Source organism: Nannobrachium achirus (assembly GCF_963921795.1).
Source record: "Nannobrachium achirus genome assembly, chromosome: 18".
Lineage (NCBI taxonomy): Eukaryota > Metazoa > Chordata > Actinopteri > Myctophiformes > Myctophidae > Nannobrachium > Nannobrachium achirus.
The window spans coordinates 52,392,090-52,418,340 of NC_137825.1; the positions used below are offsets into that span (position 1 = coordinate 52,392,090).

The 26,251-nt window shown below is 43.1% G+C and overlaps 1 protein-coding gene across 1 annotated transcript in view; it reads left to right on the plus strand.

Moving 5' to 3' along the window:
- The window catches only part of ca10a (carbonic anhydrase Xa), a gene marked incomplete at both ends in the record, with an annotated part of 391,283 nt that overhangs the window by 321,369 nt on the left and 43,663 nt on the right, over positions 1-26,251 (plus strand). The window contains one exon of the mRNA XM_080747747.1: positions 6,041-6,226. Within this exon, the coding sequence (XP_080603873.1) occupies positions 6,041-6,226 (186 nt within the window). The remainder of the gene's footprint in view (positions 1-6,040; positions 6,227-26,251) is intronic.

Consider the following 26,251-nt stretch of genomic DNA (forward strand, 5'->3'; position numbering starts at 1 on the left):
ACCAATACTTTTGTACTTTTACTCAAGTACATTAACATTCCAAACTTCTACTTGTGGCAGAGTATTTCCACATTGATTGCAGTAGTAGTGATATTTTTACTTTTTAGTAACGAAATTGAGTACTTTTCCCACCACTGTTCATTTAGAAAGGAACGGCTCCCTACTGCGAACCGGATCCCACCGTTCATTTCAAAGAGCCGTTCAAAAGACTTTTATTCGTTACGCGAACTTCCCTCCTCTATCTTTCACACGTTTGCTTGGTTTATTCTTGCTCTCCTTCTCGTTCTCTGCATATTTCACTCTAGTCTCTTTTGAAGGCCTCTCCTGTATTGCTTGATGATATTTTTCTCAACTTTCTCAGCTCATATTTCCTCCTGATTCATGGTCTGTCCACAGCCGAGTGTACAGTGGAATCAGAGATCAAAATGAACCCGTGAGTTTTGTAATTCGTGAATACAATTGAATGCTCAGATGCCAGATATGTTTGACAGCTCTGTCAGGCATTGTGTGCTTGTAGATCTGCTATTTTCACCAGTTTTGTGCGACAGTCTTGTAAAAAAAAAGGAAAAACATACACATTTGAAACTTGGAGATACAAGGTTTCTGCCCAACAGTGACGATATGTTTGACAGCTCTGTCAGGCGTTGTGTGCTTGTAGATCTGCTATTTTCACCAGTTTTGTGCGACAGTCTTGTAAAAAAAAAAGAAAAACATACACATTTGAAACTTGGAGATACAAGGTTTCTGCCCAACAGTGACGATATGTGAGTGAAGGACAGATCATTGGTTACATTTACTAACAAATAGAATATAAGACCAAGCGCTTTTTTTGCCTGAGACGTATTCACAACAAGGAATGAAAATAATACATCCCGATCTCTCTTGTAGCAATTACTTTAATGCTATAGCTCATGCCTCATACCACTAGTGTTGAGATCCAAAGAATAAATGAAAGGGATACATGCACAGTTGAATCATAATGCCTTTATTTTATTTTCATTCTTGCCACTACATTGACTTTTTCTGTGAGGTAGGCACATTACAAGGAAAGCGAGGGCGTTATATACAGTGGTGGGGTGTTATTCAGCTTTCATGTATTTTCCAAGACTACTCCTGTGCCCGTCAAGTGATAACGGATGTGTACTTTCAGCTCTCATGACTGGAAATTATTATTTCAAGTGAACTATTGAAAATCTTTGGACAGAAACCATTTTCAAAAGACGCACGTGAAAAATGTACCGGTGGCGATAGTCTGTTGCAGAATTAGGCAGTTGAATGGAGCTTGGTTCCCAGGAAAACAAGAGAGGAATGTTATATGACATAGATTTCACTCAATCCCATTGGGAGTGAATCTCTTTTCTCTTTTTGCGATACAAAGGTATCAAAGGTTAGCGAAGTGGGCCATCTAGCGTAAAAAAAACATTGTCATATTACGTCTTTGGATGCGTGGGCTTTGGAAAAAAAAACGTAATCTTTGGCAGTAGATGAGATACTGCATGTATATATGAAGCGTCAGCATTCGTTTATGCAGGACTTGGGAGTCAAGTCGCTGCTCAGCTGTAGTCAGATGTCAGTCAGCTCTGTTCTCATACCTCATTCTCATATCTGCTAGTCATTACGTCACATGACTGCCATACTCCAATCAAAGCTCCCAATCAGTAGGGAAGGCTCCTTTAAATACGGCTTGCTTTCTCTACCTATGCTTGGTTCCGAAGCTTCGGAATCATTCGCTGCTAGCTGCCCACCCCAGCCTCCACCTTTGCACGTATCGTATGGCTAAGCTCAAATACTTGTGATTGTCTGATTAAGTTACATGTCCATGTTGTTAAGATCAAATACTGTGATTCGACTAAGTTACATGTCAATGAATTGATATTATTCTGCTATTGTATCCCTATTAGGGTATTGCTTAGCGTTCCCTGATTTTGCTTAGCATGCTCAGAAAGCATGCACAAACTTCAGGGAACATCTCCGAGCGCAGGGCCCATTAACGCCAAGATTAACTGTACTCCATTTATGCAATAAATGCTCTACTTAGACGTGAGTGTTCCTGACTAAATTATATTTTGCGATTCATCAACTCGGGACCTTCCTATCCAGAATCAGGGCCAGACCCTCTAGTGTTGCGATCTATGCCGTCTTGCCTCCGTGTGTCTAGGACAGGTGTGCCTCTTTTCACTCCTAGCTAGCAAGCTTACATTAGTATATTTCTGAATTTGCGTGATGAGGATTGCTTTACTCCCCTTAGTCTGTTCCTTTCTACGGTGCAGCTTTGGCATTAATGATCTGAGAAGATGAAAGAATTATTCAAGAGAAATGATGTACAGGTTTGAATATATGTGCTCTCTCTCTCTCTCTCTCTCTCTCTCTCTCTCTCTCTCTCTCTCTCTCTCTCTCTCACTCTGTGCCTGCTTGGTGACTAGGGATGTCGACGATAAGCGATATTATTGTTTATCGTGATAAAAAACATACACACGATAATCATATCGTGGAGATTGAACTTATCGTGATATCATCCTCTGTCATGCACTGGGATCAATTCACCTTTTATTTGTCGAGCTGCATATCCGGTCCCACTTAAACCCTCTATAATTGGTAAAAGGTACTTATATGTACTTGATAAAGTATTTTTTTCACTCTCTATCATGTCTTAGCCAAAAAATAGCCGATCAACAAGCTCACAACGCGTCGCAACGCGACGCGTTGTGAGCTTGTAGATCTGCTATTTTTTGGCAAATGTTCCGCCCCCAGGATAATGGATATTGAGTATCGTGATAATATCGGAAATCGCGATTTCTTTTGTCACAATAATCATGATATGATATTTTCATATCGTCTCATCCCTATGGTGACTCCATTTCACGGTGCGCACTTATACTTTCCTCGCTCCCGTCATTCCAACCTCACTTCACCTATAGCCTTGGCGTCTCCGCTATAGCCTCTAGCCATTTACTCCGCTATGGGGCAATCAGGCTGAACAAGATACCGGCTAAAGAAAAAAAAAAAAAAGTGTCATCTTATGCGCGGATTGTGCAGTGTTTGCAGTACGCCGTACGAGGGCGAAACATTGGATCTGGTTCAGGGAGAGATGAGGCGACAGCCACTCAATATGCAGGCTTCTTTGTTCTCTCTCTCTCTTTCTCTCCCCTCTTCCATGTCTCATAATCATCTTTGAGGTAGCTAATCCTGCGTGTTTGCATCGCAGCATAATTTTTTTATCCTCCCGACACACAGGGGGGGTCCTTCATTATACCAGGGGGGCTGTACATGCGATAACAAAGGGTCCTCAGACCGCTCGAGACCTCATGAATAACGGCCCGATCTCGAGGAGGTCTCGAAGGGGGCTGAGATTTTTCCCCGCCCCCCCCCCCCCCTCGTCAGGAAAAAAAACCTTAAACCCATTTAGAACGGGTGCACAAGCAAGCCTGTAGATCTGCATTTTTTTTTTTATCGTGAAAATTAGAATTTTGACCCGATTCTATAAGTGTCTTTTGAATCCTTCTAAGATTTTTTGAAAAACCTATGTTTCTATGTCAGCAATAGCTGGCTAGCCATCGTCTAGGGTCCTGTTCACGTAAATGGAGCTCAGTTAGTCTGTTCTTGAGAGACTACTATGTCAGTGGTGCTCAACCTTTTCATTTATTTATTATTTCTTTATTATCAAACTATTTAGATCCAGGGACCCCCCCAGAAGCAAAATTTGAGTTACAAACGTTCGCTTTGAAAATACATATACTCAAAGATTTGCACATATTTTCGCGACTTTTTCAAAAATACCAGATCTACAAGCTCGCAGCGCGGCACTCGGTGCCGCGCTGTGAGCTTGTATATCTGCTATTTTTCACTGGTTAAAGCATTCAATAATTCTACGCCTGAATGGGTTAAAGGGCCGCTCGCTCGCTGTCTCGGCTCTAACGATTCGGCTTCCGCTACCACTCGATCCAACTCATCTCCCTCTCTCTCTCTCTCTCTCTCGTCCTCGCTCACTCATACGCACTCTCGCTCGCTCATACGCACTCTCGCTCTCCCTCTCCTTTCAAATCATTGATTTTTCAGAGGTTGTATAAAATATTTACAATGTGTGGGCAGGGTTCTTTCTCTGGGAATTTAGAGGGGAGGGAGGGGAGGGGGGCGGGGGGGGGGGGATCATTTTGAAAGTGAGTGGTAAAAGGGACGAGGGAGAAAGAGGAGGGAGTGGAGAGAGCAGGGACGTGCAGAGAATTTTAGACGGGCAGGGGCTGACATTTCTAAGAAGGCCTTTTAGGTGAAAATATCGAAAATAGCCGACCTCCAAGCTCACAACGCGTCGCAGCTTGGAGGTTGGCTATTTCCGATGCTTGATTTCTAGAGAGGGCAATTCTAGAGGGGACAATTCTTTGCAATAGAGAGGGCAACATAAGATGCGGCATTCAAGTTCTCAGGAGAGTTTGGACAAGGCAATTCTCTTGAATGCTGCCTTCAGGTATGGCATGGAAAGAGGGCATTTGCATTTCTTTCACCATAGTGAAAACTGCATTCATGGTCTGGAGAGGGCACTTTTTACAGACGGATAACAGGGCAGGGGCTCAAGCCCCCTTTGATGTGTATGTGTGCACGTGCCTGGTGGGGGGGGGGGGGGAGGGGGGGGGGAGAGAGAGAGAGAGAGAGAGAGAGAGAGAGAGGGAGACACACACACACACACCCAGTGAGAGACGGAGAGACGGAGAGAATGTATAAAGAGATAGATAAGAGCCATAGAAGCCCACTCGAATTCATGCCTTGAATATCAATGCTCCACTTTGAAACTGTTCCTAAATATAAATAAATAAATGGAGCCACACTGATAAAGATTGTTATTCGGCGCTCTTGTATCGCCACATGGAACGTCGGATCACGTTGATACGTGCACAGATTCTGACCGTTTTTAGGCTTTGAAGGTAAACTCCTTCACAGCTGTTTTTTCTGTCGTTGTTGTTGTTGTTCATGGGAGCGTGTCGATCTTGCGACATGACATTTGTTCGACGTTCCATTCGTTCGACGCGGGTGAATGTTAACCTGGTGAAATGCGAACCTGCCGACGCTGGTGAATGCTAACCTGGCGAATGTTAACCACTATGCCTAAACCTAACCCAAACCCTAACCTCAGTAAAACTTTGCCTAACCCTAACCCTAACCCTTAGTCGAACTAATGACACGTAGAAATAGTGAGAGTTGCCCATTGTTCATCTTTACCTTTCCTCTCATTCAAACCTTTGGCTCACACTCGTATTTATGTTTGTGTTGTTGCATCTTCTAACATTGTCTTTCTCACTTACTGTAGAATTTTTGGTGCCTAATACAGACCTCCAGAAGGGACAGTTCACCCCCAAAATGACTTTTTTTCCCCCTATCGATTACTCACCCCACAGGACTTGAATTCATGGGTATTTTTTAGTTTTTTTCACATTCCTAAGCCAATAATGTTGAGGAGACTCTTTGTGTCTCCATAGGGAACAAAGCAGGTTATGTATGCCTCCATAGGGAACAAAGCAGGCTCTTTGTGTCTCCATAGGGAACAAAGCAGGCTCTTTGTGTCTCCATAGGGAACAAAGCAGGCTCTTTGTGTTTCCATAGAGAAGCACTGCTGGTCATCAAATTAGTGGCTTAGGAATGCGGCAAAAACGCAAAAAGAAGAATTCATGTATTAAAGCCGATAGGAAAAGAAAATTGGGGGAGAACTATCACCTAACAAAGGCACCATTTCCAAAGCAGTCCGAATACAAGAATGATCTCTCCTCTCTTTGCTAAGAACGAATGAAAGCTAAAGTTGGATTTTTGTCTGTCGTGTGTCGATATGGGTAATCTCAATCTGAGTAAACTGTCTTTGTTCTGGCAATTCCATTGTTATGCTGAGGCTGCAATTTTTATTTTTTCATTTTTTTTACATTTCTGTACTTTTTAATTTGGGATTACAGTTATTATTTATTTATTCAGCCTATAATGACATACACTACCCAAAAATAGGGACACCGGTTTGAAAGTGATTAACTCCAAATGCCATCTACCGTCTTGCCTCTCACAGGTGGGCGGCACGATGTACAACACGGGCCGCCATGTCTCCCTGCGCCTGGACAAGGAGCATCTGGTGAACATCTCGGGCGGGCCGATGACATACAGCCATCGCCTGGAAGAGATTCGGCTACACTTCGGCAGCGAGGACGGCCAGGGCTCCGAACACCTGCTCAATGGACAGGCCTTCTCTGGAGAGGTCAGTGGCTGCAACAGTTTAACCTTTCTCTGATGAAGTGATTCGATATGAGACTCTGTCGCATGTCCCGTGAAAAGACAAGTTTGTCCGTCTAAAACAGGGGTGGGCAATTATTTTTTTCCATGGGGCCACATGAACAACAGAAAATATTGTGGAGGGCCGGGCCAAAAGGCAGTGCTCCCCGCAAGATGGCTTCAGTAAATACATACTTATCAGTCCAATTTTTGTTGAAAACCCGGCATTCGGCATCGACCTTTTTTTAGCCTCTTTAGCCATTTTTGATGTGTACGGTATGGCTTGCAGGCTTTGAATTTGCACATGACAGATTTGACGCTTAACCTAAATATACAAAGAAATTACTGTCATATCGTCTGACCAGTCTGACCACCTGCTTGTGATTGAGACAACATCCAATGATCACGCACACGTGCTGATGTACGCATTGCGTCCATATGTTCATGAATAAAAATTTAAAAGAATGCAGTTTAGTCCATGCATGAGGTAAAATGACAAAATGTGTTAGCTGATCGGTTTATTTACTGAGATAGTTTTATTCCTTTCTGGCGATAACCCGGATAACTGGTGAGAGTAGATGGCACTTCATTGATCCCTGGGGTGGATCAATAAGGTGCCGTTGTTGAGATGAATTGTTGTCCGTCTGGATTTCAGCCAGGAACGGGCTGTGCCGGTTACGTCAAAGGAGGTCTGGAGGCATGTGATGAGGATTGGATGGTTGATGGAGTCGAAGGTAGCACTTAGGTTAGTGATGTTCGATAGTGGCTGTTTGTGTTGTTGCAAAAAAACAGATTTTCCGATATTGTCCAACTCTTCATTTCCGATAAATGCAGGCTTTTCTTCCCACCAAAAGTAAAGTATATCACCTGCTATCTGATAAAATAAAAGAGCTATCCACAAGTTTCCAACGTCCCATCGTGCATTGTGCAGAAGGTGTGCGGCAGTTCCGGCGTCGCTGCCGAGTGTGATCAACAAGCTCACAACGGTTGCATCTGCGACGCGACGTGAGCTTGTATGTCAGCTGTTCTCCGGATGTGTCCCACACATAATGCTACGGGAAACTCTCGCGGAAACGGGTGGAGAATATCTATATAATATCTAGTTCAGACCTCAAAGATACGCAACAAACACGTTGATTCTTTTGCTGTGGATTATTGTTTAGTCACTAAAATGGCATGCATAAAAAAACGATACAGATAATTTTGCCATATTACATTTTCATGCTATTATCTGCCGATAATATTGGGAGGGTGATAATATGGGACATCCCTAGATCAAGGAGGATAGAGACGAAAGCGATGTCAGCAGATACAGTAGGACAATGTCATTGGTAACCATCAAAAGAGCTGTTTTGTACTGTGTATGGAACGGAAGCCGGATCGCAAGGGTTCATAGAGGTTATTATTTTGTGCAGTTCTTTTGTATGGGGATGATCGCAGCAAGCTTTGTTGGGGCGAGGCCAGGGGACAGAGAGGAGTTTTTAACTTTGGTGATGAATGGAGAGAGTGAGGGGAGAGAGGCCATACTGTAAGTAGGGTGTAGGGCAGGGGTCCTCAAATACAAATCTTGAAGGTCCAGAAATATTTTTTTGAAACAGGTCCGGGTCCGAAAAAAAAGGCGAAGGCGAAATAAGGCGGATACATTAATACAGTATGTACTGTATGTATGTATGTTTATTATAATCATTAGAATTGTTTATTTTAATTATTATTATTATTATTTGGAACTTTGGAAATCTCAGTTGGAACTGTTACCCCTGCTACCCGATGCTGGATAAGCGGTTGAAGATGGATGGATGGATGAATGGATAATTATTTATGCATGTAGAGTAGGCTACATTATTTACATTTATTGTGTAGCAATAAAACACTGGCTTATAGTTTAATTATTGTAAACTAAAGAGCATAAATGCAATATTAGGCTTGTCGTTCAGAATGGAAAATAAAGTGAAACTTAGCGTGAGGGGGAGAGGATTACTTGACATTCAGTTGACACACGTACTGCACAAGCCAGACTGTGCTGATTATGTCAAATGGCCAGTCAAATCAGGGTCAACGAGTCATAGTTATTAACCTAACACAGCCTAGGATAGCTGGCAATAATATGCGACGACACATCACATTGTTAAAGACGCATGATCACGCATCGCGAGTTTCGCGACCATTTCTCGTCTAATGCAAGCAGTTGGAGCCTTACATCGTGGATATTAATGTGTTGCTGTTGTCCTCTCCAATTGAACAGCCAAAGGTAGAAGATCTCTAATTTATTAATCCAGTGGGAGCAATCGTTTCCAAGAGGTTTTAGCAACTTTTTCAGGCAGCGAGCGGCATGAGTGTGTGGAGAGGGGAGGGGAGGGGAGCAGCATGGAGAGCAGACTGCTTCAGAGGGAAGGAAAACCTTTGATCTACAAGCCCACAGCACGTTGCACCCGCGACGCTTTGTGGGCTTGCAAATTGGCGTAGGGGACGGGGTGTGTCTTGTGAGCCTGTGTATGTGTTTGAGCGAATGAGCACATACACACCCACGCACACACCAACACAAATCACACACAGTCAGTCCGATCGTCAGATACAACTGTGCGGAGATTTCTCAGTAATGTGCCGCGGTCCGGACGGAGGTGCGCCTGGGTCCGGACATGGACCGCGGTCCGCCTATTGAGGACCCCTGGTGTAGGGGATTGGGTCCAGGGGGTCGAGGTCTTCATTGTTGTGATTATGGTGAGAGATGTCAGATGTGGTGATTTTAGTGAAGGAGGTGAGTGGATTGATTGATTGATTGATTGATTGATTGATTGATTGATTGATTGATTGAAGACTTAATTAGAGGTTTGCATAGGAAAAGGTACATTTTCATGACAGTACAGTTCACTTACACGGTCAACTAAAAGGATAAACCCAAAACAGTCTATGGCCTGTTTCAATTGAGATCCTTTTTTTCTTTTTTTTTTTTTCTTTACTTATATAGCCTAACATTGAATGACTATAAATAAGATAACCTCAGAAAAACAGTCATACAATACAATGCAAAATAGATGGTATTTAAAATAGAAAGGTCAGGTGGAGGTAAGGATAGGCTTTGTTTTCATTTGCCAGTTTCGAGCAGCAGCCGCCTCTAAGGCCTCATTTACACTGGCAGCCACATCCAGCCTGAATCAGATCTGTGTCACATCCAGACTGGAATCTGATTGGTTCCATGTGACCATGTGACCATTTAAACCAATCAGATTCCAATCTGGATGTGACACAGATCTGATTCTGGCTGGATTTGGCTGCCAGCGTAAATGATGGGGCTTTTCAGTGCCGTTTTAAAGGAAGGTATAGGGATTTACACTCCTTTAAGGCCTTCGGGAGGGCGTTCCACATTTTAGCGGCCTAGCAGGAGAACGCATTTGACCCTTTTTTTTTGCCAAATCTGGGTTGGACGGTAGTGGCTTTTTCGTTCAACAAAGGCATGAACTACTCAAGGCAAATCTCCTAGCCGGTACAAAACCGTCTGGAGATGACTCGTAATAAAGTAATAAAGTCTTTTTGTTTACAGGGTGCAGATTCTGGTAAATATCAGGAAGAAAAGGGAATATCCGCACTCTCTGACTGAAGTAGTTTCTTTCTTGCAGTTGTATTAATTCATTTCACAACAGCAGTCTCGCCAATATAGACAGAGCGGTTTTGGCCTGTGGCCTTCCTCAGCGTCTCAAAACTGAACTTCCTTGGGCGGAAGTGACATATATACATGAACTACTCAAGCTCATGGCGACCTAATGTCGCTGTTGCTGCATTATGAAAAAACAATTTGTGTGGCAACAAAATAATTGCAGTCTTGACAGGCACATTTATCATAATTAACGCTAATGGTTTCTCCTCCCTGAGAGTCTGTGAGTTATTCAAATCATACCAAAACAAGTGTTTTTTTTTCTTTTGCATACGTAGTGACAGAAAGAGCCGTGAGCCTGTGACCCAAGCAGAGTAGGTCAGCCCTCTTGCTCACCAATGGACCCTGTCAAGTCCCGCCCATGGTTGTGCTCCTTTTCGCACCCATTGGTTGCTGTTTCTTGGTTGGACAAAAATCCTGCCTCTCCATCCACTAAGATTGAAATAACAGGTTTTTCAGTTGCTTTGTATCGATGTTCTGTGTATTCAATTCTTAATTTAAACTTGGTGTCAGTAAAAAGGAACATCTCAGGTGACTGCAGCTTATCATGTTTTTTTTCTCCAAAAACGTTTTAGCAAATTCAACATAAACGACCGGCGGAACCAGGGCTGAACCAGGGAAGAACAGGGCCAGAAAGAGCCTGCTGGTTGGTCAGTTATCAGGGACCATTACAAAGAAGATTCTCAAAGAGAACACCAGCACTCACGGAACGTCCTTTTAAGGCACTTTTTTATTTTATAAGATTGGCATGGTAAGCTGCAGAGCAACAACAAACGGACGCGTTTCGGCGTTAAGCCTTCATCAGCGTTGCATCAGTCAGGGACCAACCAGAAGGCTGATAAAAGGGTGAATTGCTGCCATTACACATGCCTGGCTGGGAGGCCTTTGTCTCAATTCGAGCCATCTTCAGTGGATTTAGCCTCATGTTTCTAAAGATGTTTAGCAGCCAGGAGAGAGACCCTGAAGCCATGTGCGTGGGGAGCACCGCTCACTACACTGATGTGATGTATTGTACAGTAGTGTGATGCTATGCTGCTGGGGTGTTGCATACCACATCCCTAAGACGTCCCTAAGTGTTCTTGCGTGTGGGGGGTTGGTTTTATATATCGTTGTTGTCGGGTGGAAACCTTGTACAGTATGTCCAACTGTTTGTTTTGTATTTATCATTTTAAAAAGGATTTAAGATAGTGAAAATAGCCGATCTAGGGGCACGGTGGTGCAGTTGGTAGCAATGTCGCCTCACAGCTAGAAGGTCCTGGGTTTGATTCCCGCCGGGGGGGCGCTGGGGGCGTGTTCTCTCCTCCGCGTCATCAGCGCCCACACCCTAGGTGGGGTTGGCGAAAGGGCCTTTCTGTGTGGAGTTTGCATGTTCTCCCCGTGTCTCCTAGGGTAGATACCCTCACAACAACAGTAATCCTGGTCTCTATAATGCCTCCCCCTGGCCAGCCTGATGGAGGGAAATGGAACTGGTTGGAATAACGTGTTCCTTCCACGCGGTACGTCCAAACCGGGGAAATCCCCCCTGTCAGGTGAAAAGAAGCAACTTGGACTACTCATGCACTGAAGGAAGCATGAGGTCAGTCCGTTTACTCCCCAGGCAGCAGAGGAGAGCAGAAACCAGGATTACAGGTTAGGTAATTGGCACTGGGTGAAAAAAAATAGTTTCCAAAATCATAGGTTAAAAATATATATAAGAAAATAGCCGATCTTGGCGTTGTGTGCTTGTAGATCGGCTATTTTCACTACTTTTGTGCAATGATGAAGTAGGGATTTAATTTCGAAAAAACCATACACATTTGGAAACTTGGAGATACGGGGTTTCTGCCTCACTTACGTAACCATTCCTCGGGAGGATATACAGTATAACCTGCTCATCCGGCACCAATCCCTTCCCGTCGTACATGGAGCAAAAGACATCATTTCAAGGTTCACTAATGCACATCACAAAATGGATATGCTGTCATTAATCCATCCTGTTCTCCCTCTATTCATTCATTCATTCAGTTCGCTAATTTGTTTTCATGGCCGCTACGGTGATGAAAAAACAAAGAAGTGCATTTCTCATCGTTAAAAGTTAAACTACGTTCTCAAACTTTTGAAAGCGCTCCGCTCATCCCAAAAACAAAGCACACTGACCGGCCCTGAAGGCCCTGACAGACACAGTAACACACACATAACCGCACCGCAATTCGTGCTGTAACGCACGCGCGTGAGAGTGAAATGGCGCGCACGCCACACACACACACACACACACACACACACACACACACACACACACACACACACACACACACACACACATGTTCACTTTGTTGTGTACTTTCTTTGTCTTCTCTCTGTTTTGTCTGCTCTCTGACCGGCAAAGCAGAGCTCTTGAACTCAAACAGGGTAATTTAGTACAGGGACGTGCAGAGAATGTTAGAGAGGCAGGGGCTGGAATTTCCTAAAGGGCCTTTTGGTGGAAATGACTTAATAAAGGAAACCTGTTTTAGTCGACTTTATACCCAAAAATACCCATTTTAGCCGACGTTATAACCGGAAATACCTGATTTTACGCGGCGCCGAAATGTCTCCTGGATTTGTGCTCCCCCTAGTGGGGACAGAGTTAGGTGCCGGTGCCTATGTCAACCTGTGTAGACAATGGACTAACCTTCTATGCATGAGGAGTCCAAGCCGCTTCTTTTCACCTGACAGGGAAGAGATTCCCCGGTTGGACGTAGTGCGTGGAAGGAACACGTTATTCCAAAACGGGTCCTTTACCCTCCATCAGACACCCCGGCTGGCCAGGGGGAGGCAGTATAGAGACCAGGATTACTGTTTTTTTTTTTTTTTTGTGAGGGTACATACCCTAGGGGACACAGGGAGAACATGCAAACTCCACACAGCAATGCCTTTTTGCCCTTTTGTCTTTTACCTTAGTGACTTGACATTCTCACCTGACGGTTCCTGTGTCGTGCTCGTGGGTTCTTACCTGCTCTGAGTCAGTGAGCGTTACGTAATGCAGAGAATTCTCCGCCACGCACCCACCTCTCTCTCTCTCTCTCTCTCTCTCTCTCTCTCTCTCTCTCTCCCCTCCCTCCCCCTCGCCCTCGTCTGCAAACGAGTGGTGCCTGTGTGTGCGCGTCCTTGAAGCGAGAACAAAGAGAAAAATATGAAAACGTAAAAAGCGAAACATCCTTCTGAAATGGCGGCCTCTGGGAGGACATGGAAGGAGGTCGTGGGGGCGGGGGGGGGGGGGGGGGGGGGGGGATGTCGTGGGGGCGGGGGGGGGGGGGGGGGGATTCTCATTTAAAGCATTAACATTCCAAAGCTCTCATCGCAAAAAATAAACAACAACACCCCCTTATATCTTCTGCCTCACCTTGCTTTTTCTCTGTCTTGCATTTGCCTCTTTACCGTACATGTGTGTACATGTGCGTGCAAGTGTTTGTGTCCATCTTCCTGCTTATCGAGCTGCAAGCACTCTGTGTGTGTGTGTGTGTGTGTGTGTGTGTGTGTGTGTGTGTGTGTGTGTGTGTGTGTGTGTGTGAGTGTGTGAGTGTGTGTGTGAGTGAGTGAGTGAGTGAGGGCATTAAGTGCATTTGTATGCAAATGCATGTCTGTGGGCATGTATGTGTTTTTGTGTGTGTGGTGCATGTGTGTGGGTGCCATGTACACTGTAAAGTGTACAGTACAGTGTGTGTGTGTGTGTGTGTGTGTGTGTGTGTGTGTGTGTGTGTGTGTGTGTGTGTGTGTGTGCTTGTGTGTGCTTGTGTGTGCTTATGTGTGTAGACACATCATGTGTGTGTGGGTGCATGTACTGTACAGTGTGCACTGTGAGTACACATGCACTGTGTGACTGGTGGTGTCCGTGGGTGCGTTGGCTGACCACTGCTGTTCAGTTCAAGGCACTCCAACACCTCCGCTTTAATTTATTCCCTGTTTGTATTCGCTCCCCTGGAGCGGAGTCACAGACCAATCTGAAAACGAGACATCTTGGTCTTTTATAGAGCCGCTAAGATATAAAAGAAATAAATATACATTCTGCATAATCGTCACTGTCAGGCAGAAAGCTTGTATCTCCAAAGTTTCAAATGTGTATGTTTTTTTGTGAAGTACTGTAAAGCACCGCTTAATCATATACTCACTGGCGCACAAAACTAGTGAAAACAGCCGCATCGCGAGGCGTTGTGTGCTTGTGGATCGGCTGTTTTTACTAGTTTAGATCACTTTTAAAATGATAAATACAAAACGAACGGTTTTGGACATACAAGGTTTCCATCCGACAACAACGATACATAAATTACGTCTAAATAAATCACAGAAATGGTAAATGGTACGTTTTGCATTTATTTATTCATTTTTGTTTTAAGGCGAGCTTGTGTTCATGGCTAATACTCATCAAATACTAATGAACAGAACACCCATTACGTTTTCAGCTGTTTTCTTTGAATGTGAAATCCTGAATGGAAATTTAAATGTCCTTGAATATTTTATTCAAGTATTTACGATTAGCTGAGGTGTGAAACGTTGATAAATATGGCACGGCCTGTGTATTGATTATTCTATTGAATGAGGACAGTGGTGGAAAAAGTACTCAAATGTTTTAATTAAAAGTATCAAGTAGTAGTGCAAGGGGATTTATCTGTGTTATAGTTTTTCTGTAATAAATGGAATGTTTTGGGGATTATCTCAATATAAGTTATAAGAGGGAACACATATTTCAGTTTGGGGGGATATAGTCGGACTCTTGAGGAGGGGACACCAGTTCTATTGTGTTGTTGACTTGTTGACTTGTTGACTGTACTTGAGGGAAAGTTCTGCCAAGAGAGTTGAATGAAATTCCTGTCTCCATGTCTCATTTCTACCACATCTGAAACTACAAGTTAAGCAAGTATCCTTCAGTATTACAGTAGCAATGTAGAAATTGCAGGTACAAGTAAAAGTCTGGAATTCAAAATGTGCTGTAGTAAAAGTATGAAAATGTACTTAAAGTACCAAAAGTAAAAGTACAACATGTTTGGATTTAGCAGATCTACAAGCTCACAATGAGCTTCTACTGTGCGCTATTTTCAAATAAAATAGGGCTAAAGTGGTTCATGTATGTTTTATAATATTATAATTTATATCAGCAAAGTAAGTAACTAATGTTATGCGGTGGAGTAAAAGTACAATATTTGGATCCGAGATGTAGTGGAGTAGAAATTGGAAATACTAAAGTACATTTTACTTAAAGGACAACTTTGTTTTTTTTTACAACAAGGGTTCATATTTTAGATTGTAATTAGAGAAAAGAAAATATGAGTGTTAAAATGTTTTCATTTACTGCTTTTTATTGTTTTAGCGATTTTAGTATTTTGATTTCAGGGGGTGGGTTGATTTCATGCGTACAAGTGGCTAAATATCTATTTTTAGACACAATAGGCTATCAATTTCTATATTAGTCTACTATTTACACCAGCCCCCATAAGTCATCTGCCCATGAAAGATTGTGGTGCATCTTGGGAATGGGCCTACTGTGTCTAAGAGATATTTAGCCTCTTGCATGCATGCCCCCAACCTGGGGGCATGCATGCAAATCAAAATAGTTAAAATCACTAAAATGATAGAAAGAAGTAAATGAAAACATTTTAACACTCATCTTTTCTTTTCTCTAATGACTATCTTGAATATGAACCCTTGTTGTAAAAAAAACGCAGTTGTCCTTTAAGTACACCACTGCCTATTGGCTATTGCGCCGCGATGTCGTCATGATACAGTAGCTCTAAATAAATAGACCGTTGGCATAGCCTCTTCGTCTGTTCTGCCGAGCTCTGCTGGCATTCTCAAGGTTACCTCGGGAATGCAAAACACAGCACACTTTTCTTTCCTGGCAATGTCTTGCTTACCTCGGGACTAGAAGGACTAAGGCAGCCAATAGCTTTGATGGGAACCAGGTAGGATGATGAATATTTGATGCTATCAGGGGCGTCACAAAAGGGGGGGAAAGTGGGACTGAGTTACAAGGGCCCAAGGAGGAGGGGCCTTAATTATTGTATACTTTAGCAATTGAATAATAGCAGATATACAAGCTCGCAGCGCGGCACCGAGTGCCGCTCTGCTATTTTTTAAAAGTCATGAAAATGTGTGCAAATCTTTGAATATATGTATTTTTTAAGCGAACATTTGTAACTCAAATTTTACTTCTGGGGGGTCCCTGGAACTAAATGTTTTGAGATGGGGGTCCGCGGCCAAATACAAACCGTTTTGGGGGTCCTTCACATGAAAATGTTTGAGCACCACTGACATAGAAACAGGTTTTTCAAAAAACCTTAGAAGGATTTGAAATATTCAAAGAATTGATGATGATTTTTAAATAGCAGATCTACAAGCTCGCAGCGCGGCACTGAGCTTGTATATCTGCTATTTTTCTAGCCTAGTTCCAGACCCTGAATCGCTAGCCACGCCCCTTTAATTTTTTTGTTTGGCGATAATAATGAAGTGAAACGAAATGTCAATTCAGGCTGAGTGTCAGGCTACTATTTTTCAATAGTTAAAGCAGAAAATAATGGGTAATAATGCGTTCCCAGTCTAAATGGGTTAAACCCCCTCCATCTATGATTATGAAGAACATTCATGGGGGGCCCACAGTGAATCCTTGTACCCAGGGCCCAGAATTTGGTGTGACACCCCTGGGTGGGGTAGCATGTGCTTAGACTGAATGGCCTTGGTGATCCGACTCTCTCGGATAAAAACTAAAAGCAAAGAATCGTCCCGATCGCGTACTTATGTGCTCATTATAAGAGTTTATAGCCTATCTATCTAAAAGCCGATATTTCAGAGTACATTATTGCATACACCTGCTTTGACTCCTAATATACAACTTTTAAGTTGGCTATGGATGTCAGGAAGAAGAGTTAGGGAGCAAAGATTAAACAGGTGGCCGTCGGACAATCTTAACCGATGAAGCTGTGATAATATTCACATAGTGTGGTAAGGCATTAACGAAAAAGTCGACAAGTCGACTCAGTCGACTTCATTACACAAGTTGACTTGAAAATAGCAGATCTACATGCTCAGTGAGCATGTAGATCGGCTATTTTCACAATTTCTGCCTCTATATATTTGTTTCAATTTGGACAATGTTTAATTTGCCATTTTAGAGGTATTAAAAAGTCCTTAAATTGGCACTTTAGAAATGTGCAGATACCCTCTATAAACTTAAACTTTATGTTGGTTTGTTTACAGTTGAGTGAGAAAACAATGTTTCACATTAAGTTAATCATCTGGGGACGCCCCAAAATAATTGGGGGGGACATGTGTGATGTGATGACGTCATCAAACGATAAAGTCGACTTCAACTCAACTTTTTACTGAGTCAAGTCGCCTTGCAAAAATCACAAGTCGTTAATGCCCTTATAGTGTGGAGCTGCGGCACTCCGACTCTAATTCTCCATCTGCTCACATGCTATGAACTATTGAGGAACTACAGTAGACTCTAGACTCATTAAAGTCTCTATGGACTCACGGAGGAATAAGCAGTGTGGCCATGCAGGCACTGCCAAGTCACAGAGGTGGCCTTTAAATAAGAATAATAGAATAGAAGAATAATTATTTCCTGTGTGACTGTAAACACTGGTTTGAACCAAGCCCCCAGAACCGCGGTAGAACGTTGAAGCAGCCTTAGCCTAGTGGTCAAACCTGGGAGTGCAGTTAAACGCTACTGCGCGTGCGTAAGCTAATGCTACTGCGCCTCGCGGTGCTCAACAACTTCCGCAAAATTGGCCTCCTTTTCGTTGCCGATTCAGCTACTTCCGGCAGTCTTTCCCGGGTGCTTCAAACGCCACTGATCAACTATCATTGAAATGAATACCTGGGGTTGGGGCAGATGAGCCATCACCTTTCACAGTTTTGTGGGGGCTGTTTTTAGCCCAAGGAATATTTTTTTGTGCAAAACAAATGCTTGCATTGGTTTCAGAATAATGGGGAAAAAAACTAGTTTGACCCCTCACATGCTACTTACTGTAAAGAACATTTATTTTTTTGTATTTTTCTTCCTGTATAGTAAATTCAATGGGACCCCAACCTTTTTTGAAAAATGGCGCACATATTGCATTTTTTTTGAGTGGTTAACTTGCTTTTTTGGTAGGTCCAGAGGAAACTTTGTGCAAAATTTGGTGCTTGTATCACAAAGTGAACGATTCTTCCAAAAAAAATGACTTAAGCTGCCGGGCCATTACCTCTATGGTTTGAACCAGCAGGTTCTCGTTTTGTACTGATTCCTTTCCCAAGGTTTCTTCTCAGTAGTTCTCTCTTCCCAGCCCTGTCTCAAGTCAGTGCAGATAGAGGGGCCTCCGGGACCCAGCTGGCTCTATGTTCATCAGCTGCAGCATATTGGCCCCGGTATGACAGCGTGCAGGTGTGAAACTGCGTTCATTAAGCCCCTGATTAAGATGGCGGTCGTGCCAGTGAGATGACGGCGCCACGGGGGCACGGCAGTAAACGGCACGTCTGGACCCCCCTCCCAAACCGCCATCTGTCTTTTTTTTCCCAAGCTATGTCACCAGGGTATCGACATAGGCACTAAAGCCAGGGACGTGCTGGCCATTGGGAAAAGCGGGACAACTCCCGAACGGCCGGTTCATTCCCGGCCGGTCCAGGCCGGCCATTAGGAAAAAAAATTAAATAAAATGTCGGCCTTTGTTCCATTTTGGGGGCTGGGCGGCCAACAAAGTAAATCGTCACTGTCGGGCAGAAACCTCATATCTCCAAGTTTCAAATTTGTAATTTTTTTCGCAAAGCAAAGCTCTGCTTCATCATACAAGGCAGTCGCACAAAAGTAGTGAAAACAGCCGATCTACAAGCACACGACGCCTCGCACCGGCTGTTTTTAAAAACTTTAAATCATTTTTAAAATGATAAATAAATAAAATGATATGTCCAACGGTTTTGGACATACAAGGTTTCCACCCGACAATGACGAAATATAACTCATGTAATTGTCACTTGTCATGATCTGAAATGGCAAATCTTTGCGTAGCAGCAGCAGCGCTATAGAGAGGGATCTCTCTCTATAGCGCGCAATGAGGGCCTCTCCAACTCTTTTTCTCGGGCTGAATCAGGGGCCCAGCATGTCCCTGCTCATGTGAAACGGAGGCACAAACACACGCACACACGCGCACGTGTGTGGGGTAGGGGTTGGGAGTGAGGGGGAGCAGTAGTTTTCCCTCCCCGGGTAGCATGAAGCGAACACTTAAACACACCCTGTCGCCCATCAGGGGAGGGTGGGCGCTATGAGGAGACAAGGTCAGGATTCAATTCAATTAGCGTCAGAATGTTCTGGCAGCCCACGGCTCGCTGTGGGAGTCCTGGAGGCCGTTCTGACGCTACGCGCGCTCGCTGTGTCCGCGACTGCGGAGCTGCTGTCGCCTACTTTATGGCGGGTCGCCTTCAAGCGGAAACCACCACTCATGCTTGCATGAGAAATGCTGCCAGTAGTGTATCTTATTGTCACAGTCTGGTTTTTGGCATAAATCAGGGGCTATTGATTTACATCCGAGTGTTGGTTAAAAGAATATTGAACCAATGAAAAGTAGCAAAAAGCCATTTGGTCAAAACCTCCTAACTCCACTTGAGCTCAATATCCCGAAAATGAACATTTTTTTTTTATTTTTTTTTTATGTTTTTTATCCCACTGTTTTGCAACCCATTTTTCTCACCCGGTGACTACCTAACCTGTAGTCCTGGTTTCCGCTCTCCCCCTGCCGCGCCAGGGGACATTGGGGAGCACCCGGCTGGCTAGGGGGAGGTAGTATATAGAAACCAGGACTACTGCATGTTTTTTGTGTGAGGGCCTATGCCCAAGGGGACACGGGGAGAACATGCAAACTCACCACAGAAAGGCCCTATCGCCAACCCCACCTAGGGTGTGGGTGCTGATGACGCGGGTGGAGGAACACGCCCCCCAGCGCCCACAGCTTCCCCCCGGCGGGAATCGAACCCAGGACCTTCGAGCTGTGAGGCGAAGTGCTAACCACTGCGCCACCGTGCCCCTGAAAATGAACATTCTGGAGTGATGAGGTTTCGGCCAGACAGCAGAGTTGTCTTCCTGCTAAGCTGGTCAAGATTCACTTCTCCACCCGCTCCGACAGCAGACCTGCGAGGCAGGGGATGCTAGTGCATAGTAGTGTATAGTGTTTGTGATGTAACCTTTTATTATTATATTAGATATTTTGTGTGCAATATATACACGCCTTGCCAAATTAAACAAGTGATTTCAAACAGTTTTTGAACGGAGAATGATAGCTTACAGCAGTGTTTCTCAAAGTGGATTCCAGGGACTCAGTGGGTTCATTTAGGAGGGTCTAAACTGACCCATACAAGTCTGTAACTCTGACGGTGTACAAATTTAACCAAATGGACCCTGACGGGTCCATTTGGTTCCATTTGTACACTGTCAGAGTTAAGGGGAGACCTTGAAATTTGAAAGTTTGAGAAACACCGGCTTACAGTGACGTAGGACTGTTATGATGACCACACTTCAACCACTCTTCTTTTACCCTTCATTGCATGACACCGTCGTACCGGAATATACCAGAAATGGTAGAGTAGACCTTTCTCCTGCAATGTTTACATAACTCGGTGCAAGTGCCGCGCTCCTGAATGCATTACTGTTGTACCAATAATGATGTTAATGTGTCTAATGACGCTTAGGCCGGCTTTACACTGCCACTGAAATCTAGCCTGAATCAGATCTGAGTCACTTCAAACGTGGAATCCGATTTTTTTTAAATAGTCTAAATCCAAACATGTCACATTCAGGTCACATGAAATCCGATTTTGAAAAACCACATCCAGAGGTAGGATCTGAGGACATCTGACACAGTCTGAAAGCAGCAACCACATCCACCCCATTGACTTATATGCAGGTCACATACAAGCCACTTCAAACTGGCCAAGCGTCACCGAGCGCGGCTGTAAATTACATCATTACAGAGCGCGAGTATTTACTATTTGATTACAGCGCAATGAGCACATGAGAAAAACAAAAGAGAAGAGAGAAAACACGTGAGCTAAACAGTGAAAACGAGAGAGAAGAGCGAAACACAAGAGTAAAGAAAAGAAGAGAGAAAAACAATATTAACGTGTGTTTACTATGGTCTATTATGTCGCATTTCCTGAACGTAATCAGAATGTAATCAACCAGCGTCGCCGTAGTGACGTAACGCCATGACGCCTACGTCGTTACCACGGTAACCAAAGCATGCATGTCGCCGCAGAGCAGCTTTGGGCTAACGCTGTCTGAATGCACAGATCAGATCTGTGTCACTTGCAAATGCTGTGTGAAAACTCTGGCCAAAAGATCAGATTTGAAACCAAATCGGATTTGGGCTGGATTGGACTGCAGTGTAAAGCCGGCCTTAGGCTCTATGCACAGCAGCAACATATTGGAATGAAATTGGGGCCCTAATTTGTTACTTTCTTCACAGGTGGTTACCATTGATACTGATTAAGGCTCTCTAGTCCATTCTGGTCAAACAAAGTCATGGTGTTAGCCTGCATATGTAGGTATGTACGTATGTAGGCTACGTATGTACGTATGTCGGTGTCTGCCCGTGTTTAAGCCCGTAGCCCAATCAGCGACCAGCTTTACTGCCAACGTCCTTCATTAACAGCCAATGAGGGACCAGCATTCCGATGGTGATGTCACTGGCATTGTCAGTGATGATGCCAGTGGTGAGCGCACCTCATGGCGCGCTCTGCTGGCGCACAAGTAGGCCATACATGGCCTACTTGTGCGAGGCTTAAGTTGGCACCTCGACAGAGTGCAGTTCTAGTGTGAGGGAAGTACTGTAAGTACCGTGCATTAATACATGATAGGCTTGAGGTGGAAAGGAAGTGGCCAGATTAGACAGATTGAAACTAGAGGTGTAACGATACATTTTAACAGCGATACGATACGCATCACGATAACGATACGATATATGGTCGATATTGGTTCATTCATGGCAAATGATACGATTTGATTCAATGATTTAAAATCAATATAGTAACTATTTAGCAAAGAAATTAAATCTGTGTAAAACGTGTAAAAAAATCTATTATTATGGAAGTAAACGCTGTGATTATCTAGCAAATACATGGACATTATATTTCAACACATATGGACAAACCCACCTTGACATGAACACAGAGATTACACACATTTATCGAAAGACCAAGAGTAGCTATATGGAATGGAAAGGTAATTAGACCCCTCTTTTTAATTTTCCCTCTTAAAATTGCCAAATACAAGGCACAAATACTTAGTTTCCATACAATCAATTATTTGCATTGCAAAAGGATTCCATACCGATTACCACATTTTAAAACGATACGATACGATACGATACAAAGCCAAAACGGTACGATAATTTGCTTTGGAAAACAATATAGTAGTTGATCATTGCAAAGTAAAATATATTTTTCTATTCAGTTACCATATCGTTACACCCCTAAGTGAAACAGAGATCAGACGGGGAGCAGGTAGGGGGAGGGGGACAAACTTACAGTAGATATAAATTAGGCCATGGAAATGGAGGAACTTTTTGATACTCTTTTATAGAACTGCCATAGATCGTCTGCAGTCATCACATTAGACTGCATAATTTAACTTTACACGCAGCTTCTTTTAAACGGCTTTGCCCTTCACCTAAGAGCTGTAATGAATTTAAGTTCAGCCACGTAATTATATAATACCGCTATTACTCCCACCTGATGGAACTTGATTCCTCGATTAATAATCCGCCATTATTTAGATTCACTAATGGACATGAGCTTTAACGGTATAACGTGCTTTTTTTGTTAGGACAAAAGGTTTTCATTTAAAACAGGGGTCTTCAACAGGGGGTCCGGGACCCCTAGGGGGTCCTCAGAGTTACTACAGGGGGTCCTCCACATCTCAAGTGTCCATATTCTGTGAACTTTAGCCAAAAATAATAGATCTACAAGCTCACAGCGAGGCGTGAGCTTGTAGATCGGCTATTTTCGGCAAAGAGGTTTGGTGTAGAGGGGAAAAAGAGCAGACTAAGTACAGAGTAAAAGGCCAAGTTTATCAGGTAATGACCGCTCAAGTACTGTAGTTAAATACCTGAAAACACAAATTGACATGAATCCAAAATACACTGATGATTGTGCTGTCAAACGATGAAACTATATGGAATCTATGAACAGGTTGTGGGGGTCCCTGCTTCATCTCTGTCTCAACTAAGGGGTCCTTGGCCTGAAAACGTTGAAGACCCCTGCAATAATGGACACGAGCTTTAACGGTAACATGCTTTTTTTGTGAGGAGAAAAGGTTTTCATCTAAAAGGTTAAAGCTGTATTCTGATAATAAGCATATAGTGTTTGTTCAGTCTCTCCAGCTCTTTAGCAAACTGAAAGTTCATTTCTAGGTGAGTTATAACCATTAACACCTGGCTGGAACCTCTTTAACCATTATTTTATGCTTTACCTATTAAAAAAATAGCAGATATGCAAGAAAAGCAAACATTTGTAACTCAAATATTTGCTTCTGGGGGTCCCGGAAACAACATATTTTGAGATGGGGGTCCGTGGCCAAATACATGTAATTTTGGGGATCCTTGACATGAAATGGTTTGAGGACCACTGATTTAGAAGAAGGATTTAGAATACTTTTTTCAGATTTTTTAAAAATAGCAGATCTACAAGCTTGTTGTGTGGCACTCAGTGCCACACTGTGAGCTTGTATCTGCTATTTTTGAATAGCTGACGCATAAAATAATGGTTAATAATGTCATCCAGGGAAAACCCCACTAAGATCATGAGCTTCAATATCCTAGTGTTCCAATTCCATATTTATTGGTTTCATCTCTTCCAATTTCTCTTGTTTATGCTGTTTCCTTTATGAGTTCTCTCTCTTCTGATGAGATGACATTGTTATCCTGACCTGAACATTTCTTTTCTGTTCACTAAAGCGAGCTGTTATTGAGCAAACACTCTGAGTCTATCGCAATAATTGCTATCAGAATATAGAGCCATTAGTTATTCTAACTGCAAATATCAATTACACCGTCTTTAACTAAGGAATATGCGTGATAAATTAAACAGAGTTATCCGGCTGAACCTACTGTATGAAGAGACACCAATGCATATTAGTAAAGAGAAGATGAATGGCTTTATCTTCTTATTACACAAAGCAGGAACAGGGCCGACGGCGATGCAGTCGACAATGTGGTCGGTCTTGTGGCTCCTGCAGTTCATTGGCTAGGACTGATCACGTGGTGCACTGTTACACCAGAGTTACTTGCCTATCGAATTCAGTTACCTACCCGGATGTTGTGGTTCTATCGCATGCTCTTTACAACGCAAGATTGCACGCGACTTTCGGACACGTAATGGTCACAAAGGTGTGTGTGTGTGTGTGTCTGTGTGTACGAGCGAGCGAGTGAGTGTGCATGTGGATCTCTTGCTGTCTTCACAGTTCACACAGCAGCGGTTCTGTAACTATTGGTAGCAAGACTCGCAACCCAAAGTGGGGTCGCAGGAAGCTATTATTCCAAACGTAGGAGACGGTGGAGGAAGGAGCGCTTCTTTTCCGTTCACCCGCGTCGGCTACTCGCCAGCGTCAGGGTTACTGAGGTTAGGGTTAGGTTTAGGCATAGTTTTACTGAGGTTAAGGTTAGGGTTAGGGTTAGAGTTAAGCATAGTTTTACTGAGGTTAAGGTTAGGGTTAGGGTTAGAGTTAGGCATAGCTTTACTGAGGTTAGGGTTTGGGTTAGGTTTAGGCATAGAGGTCCAAGTGCCCACAGCCAAGCGATCCAGACCTCCGCTCCAGCCAATCACAAGCTGCGCCTTCAAATTTATGTGACACCGTCTCCTACGGTAGGAATAATCGCTCACAGGAAGGTGCCAACGCTGCTGTACTGGAGCAGACACTTTCACCTCGGTACTGCCGTACCTCACAACAACGCAAGTTTGGACACGACATTCAGACGCGTGATGCGAACTTCTAGTTTAATACAATTATTGTCCAGCGTTTTGGAAGATTTTGCCATGAACAGCCATGTTGAGCTTGTTAAATCCTTCAGTCAGACTCAGATACACCTCACATGTCTGCTTAGACACAACGTTGCCAAGCATAATAGCTCACGATAATCGTATCGTGGAGATTTAATTTATTGTGATATCGTCCTCCGTCATGCACTGGGATCAATTCACCTTTTATTTGACGAGGTGCATATCCGGTACCACTTAAACCCTCTATAATTGGTAAAAGGTACTTTCTATCATGTCTTTGCCAAAAAATTGCAGATCTTCAAGCTCACAACGTGTCGCGTTGCAACGCGTTGTGAGCTTGTAGATCTTAAATTTTTTGGGCAAATGTTCCACCCCAGGATAATGGATTTGGATTATCAAGATAATATCGTAAATTGCGATTTCTTTTTGTTACAATAATCGTGATATGAAATGTTCATATCGTCCCATCCCTAATAATAGCATCAATCATTAAACCCTGCGGCGGTTCCCGAAGAAGAGCCTCATTCTGTTCTATTTCTTAGCTGCTACTGTAACCATCACCGTTCACTTCATCACCAATGTAATCAACATCTGCACTGCGATATCCCGATGTGGGTTGATCTTGTTCAATACAATCACATCCAAGGTTCCAGGTATAATGAAAGAAACTAAGCCCCGTGCGAGAAATGTGAATGAAGCAGCCACGAGAGAATAGAACGAGAAGGAATTCTTTCTTTGAATCGTCAAACATTCGAGACTATCTTTTGATCATGTTCAATTACTGAAACAATGTTAGGCTATAGCAGCATAGTGTATCTACAGTATCTGTCAGTCTTTGTCTGTCTGTCTGTCTGTCTGTCTGTCTGTCTGTCTATTCATTAATTTGTCCGTTCATGTAAGCTGACAATGAAAATGTCCTAGCTATCTCTGTTCACGCGGAACATGATAAAAAAAAGAAAGAAACAAAAATATATATATTAGTGCTGGGACTTTAACTGATTAATTGCGATTAATTAATTACAGAAAATGTACGCGATAAAAAAAATTAACGCAAGTTAATCGCACTTGGTTTTTGCAACACAGAACCTTCAGTTTCGGGCATACCAATCATAGCAATGCACCAACCAAGAAGAGACAACAAACGCTAAGGAGCGCTTTGCTTGGCCCAGTGGATGCGAAATTTAGATTTAAAAAACTCACTTGTTGATTCACTCAAAAAATGCTTATCAGGTCAAATATTCATATGCGATTAAACATGCGATTAATTTCAATTAATTAATTACAAAGCCTCTGATTAATTAGATATTTTTTTAATCGAGTCCCAGGCCTAATATATATATATATATATATATATATATATATATATACAGTGTATATATATTTATA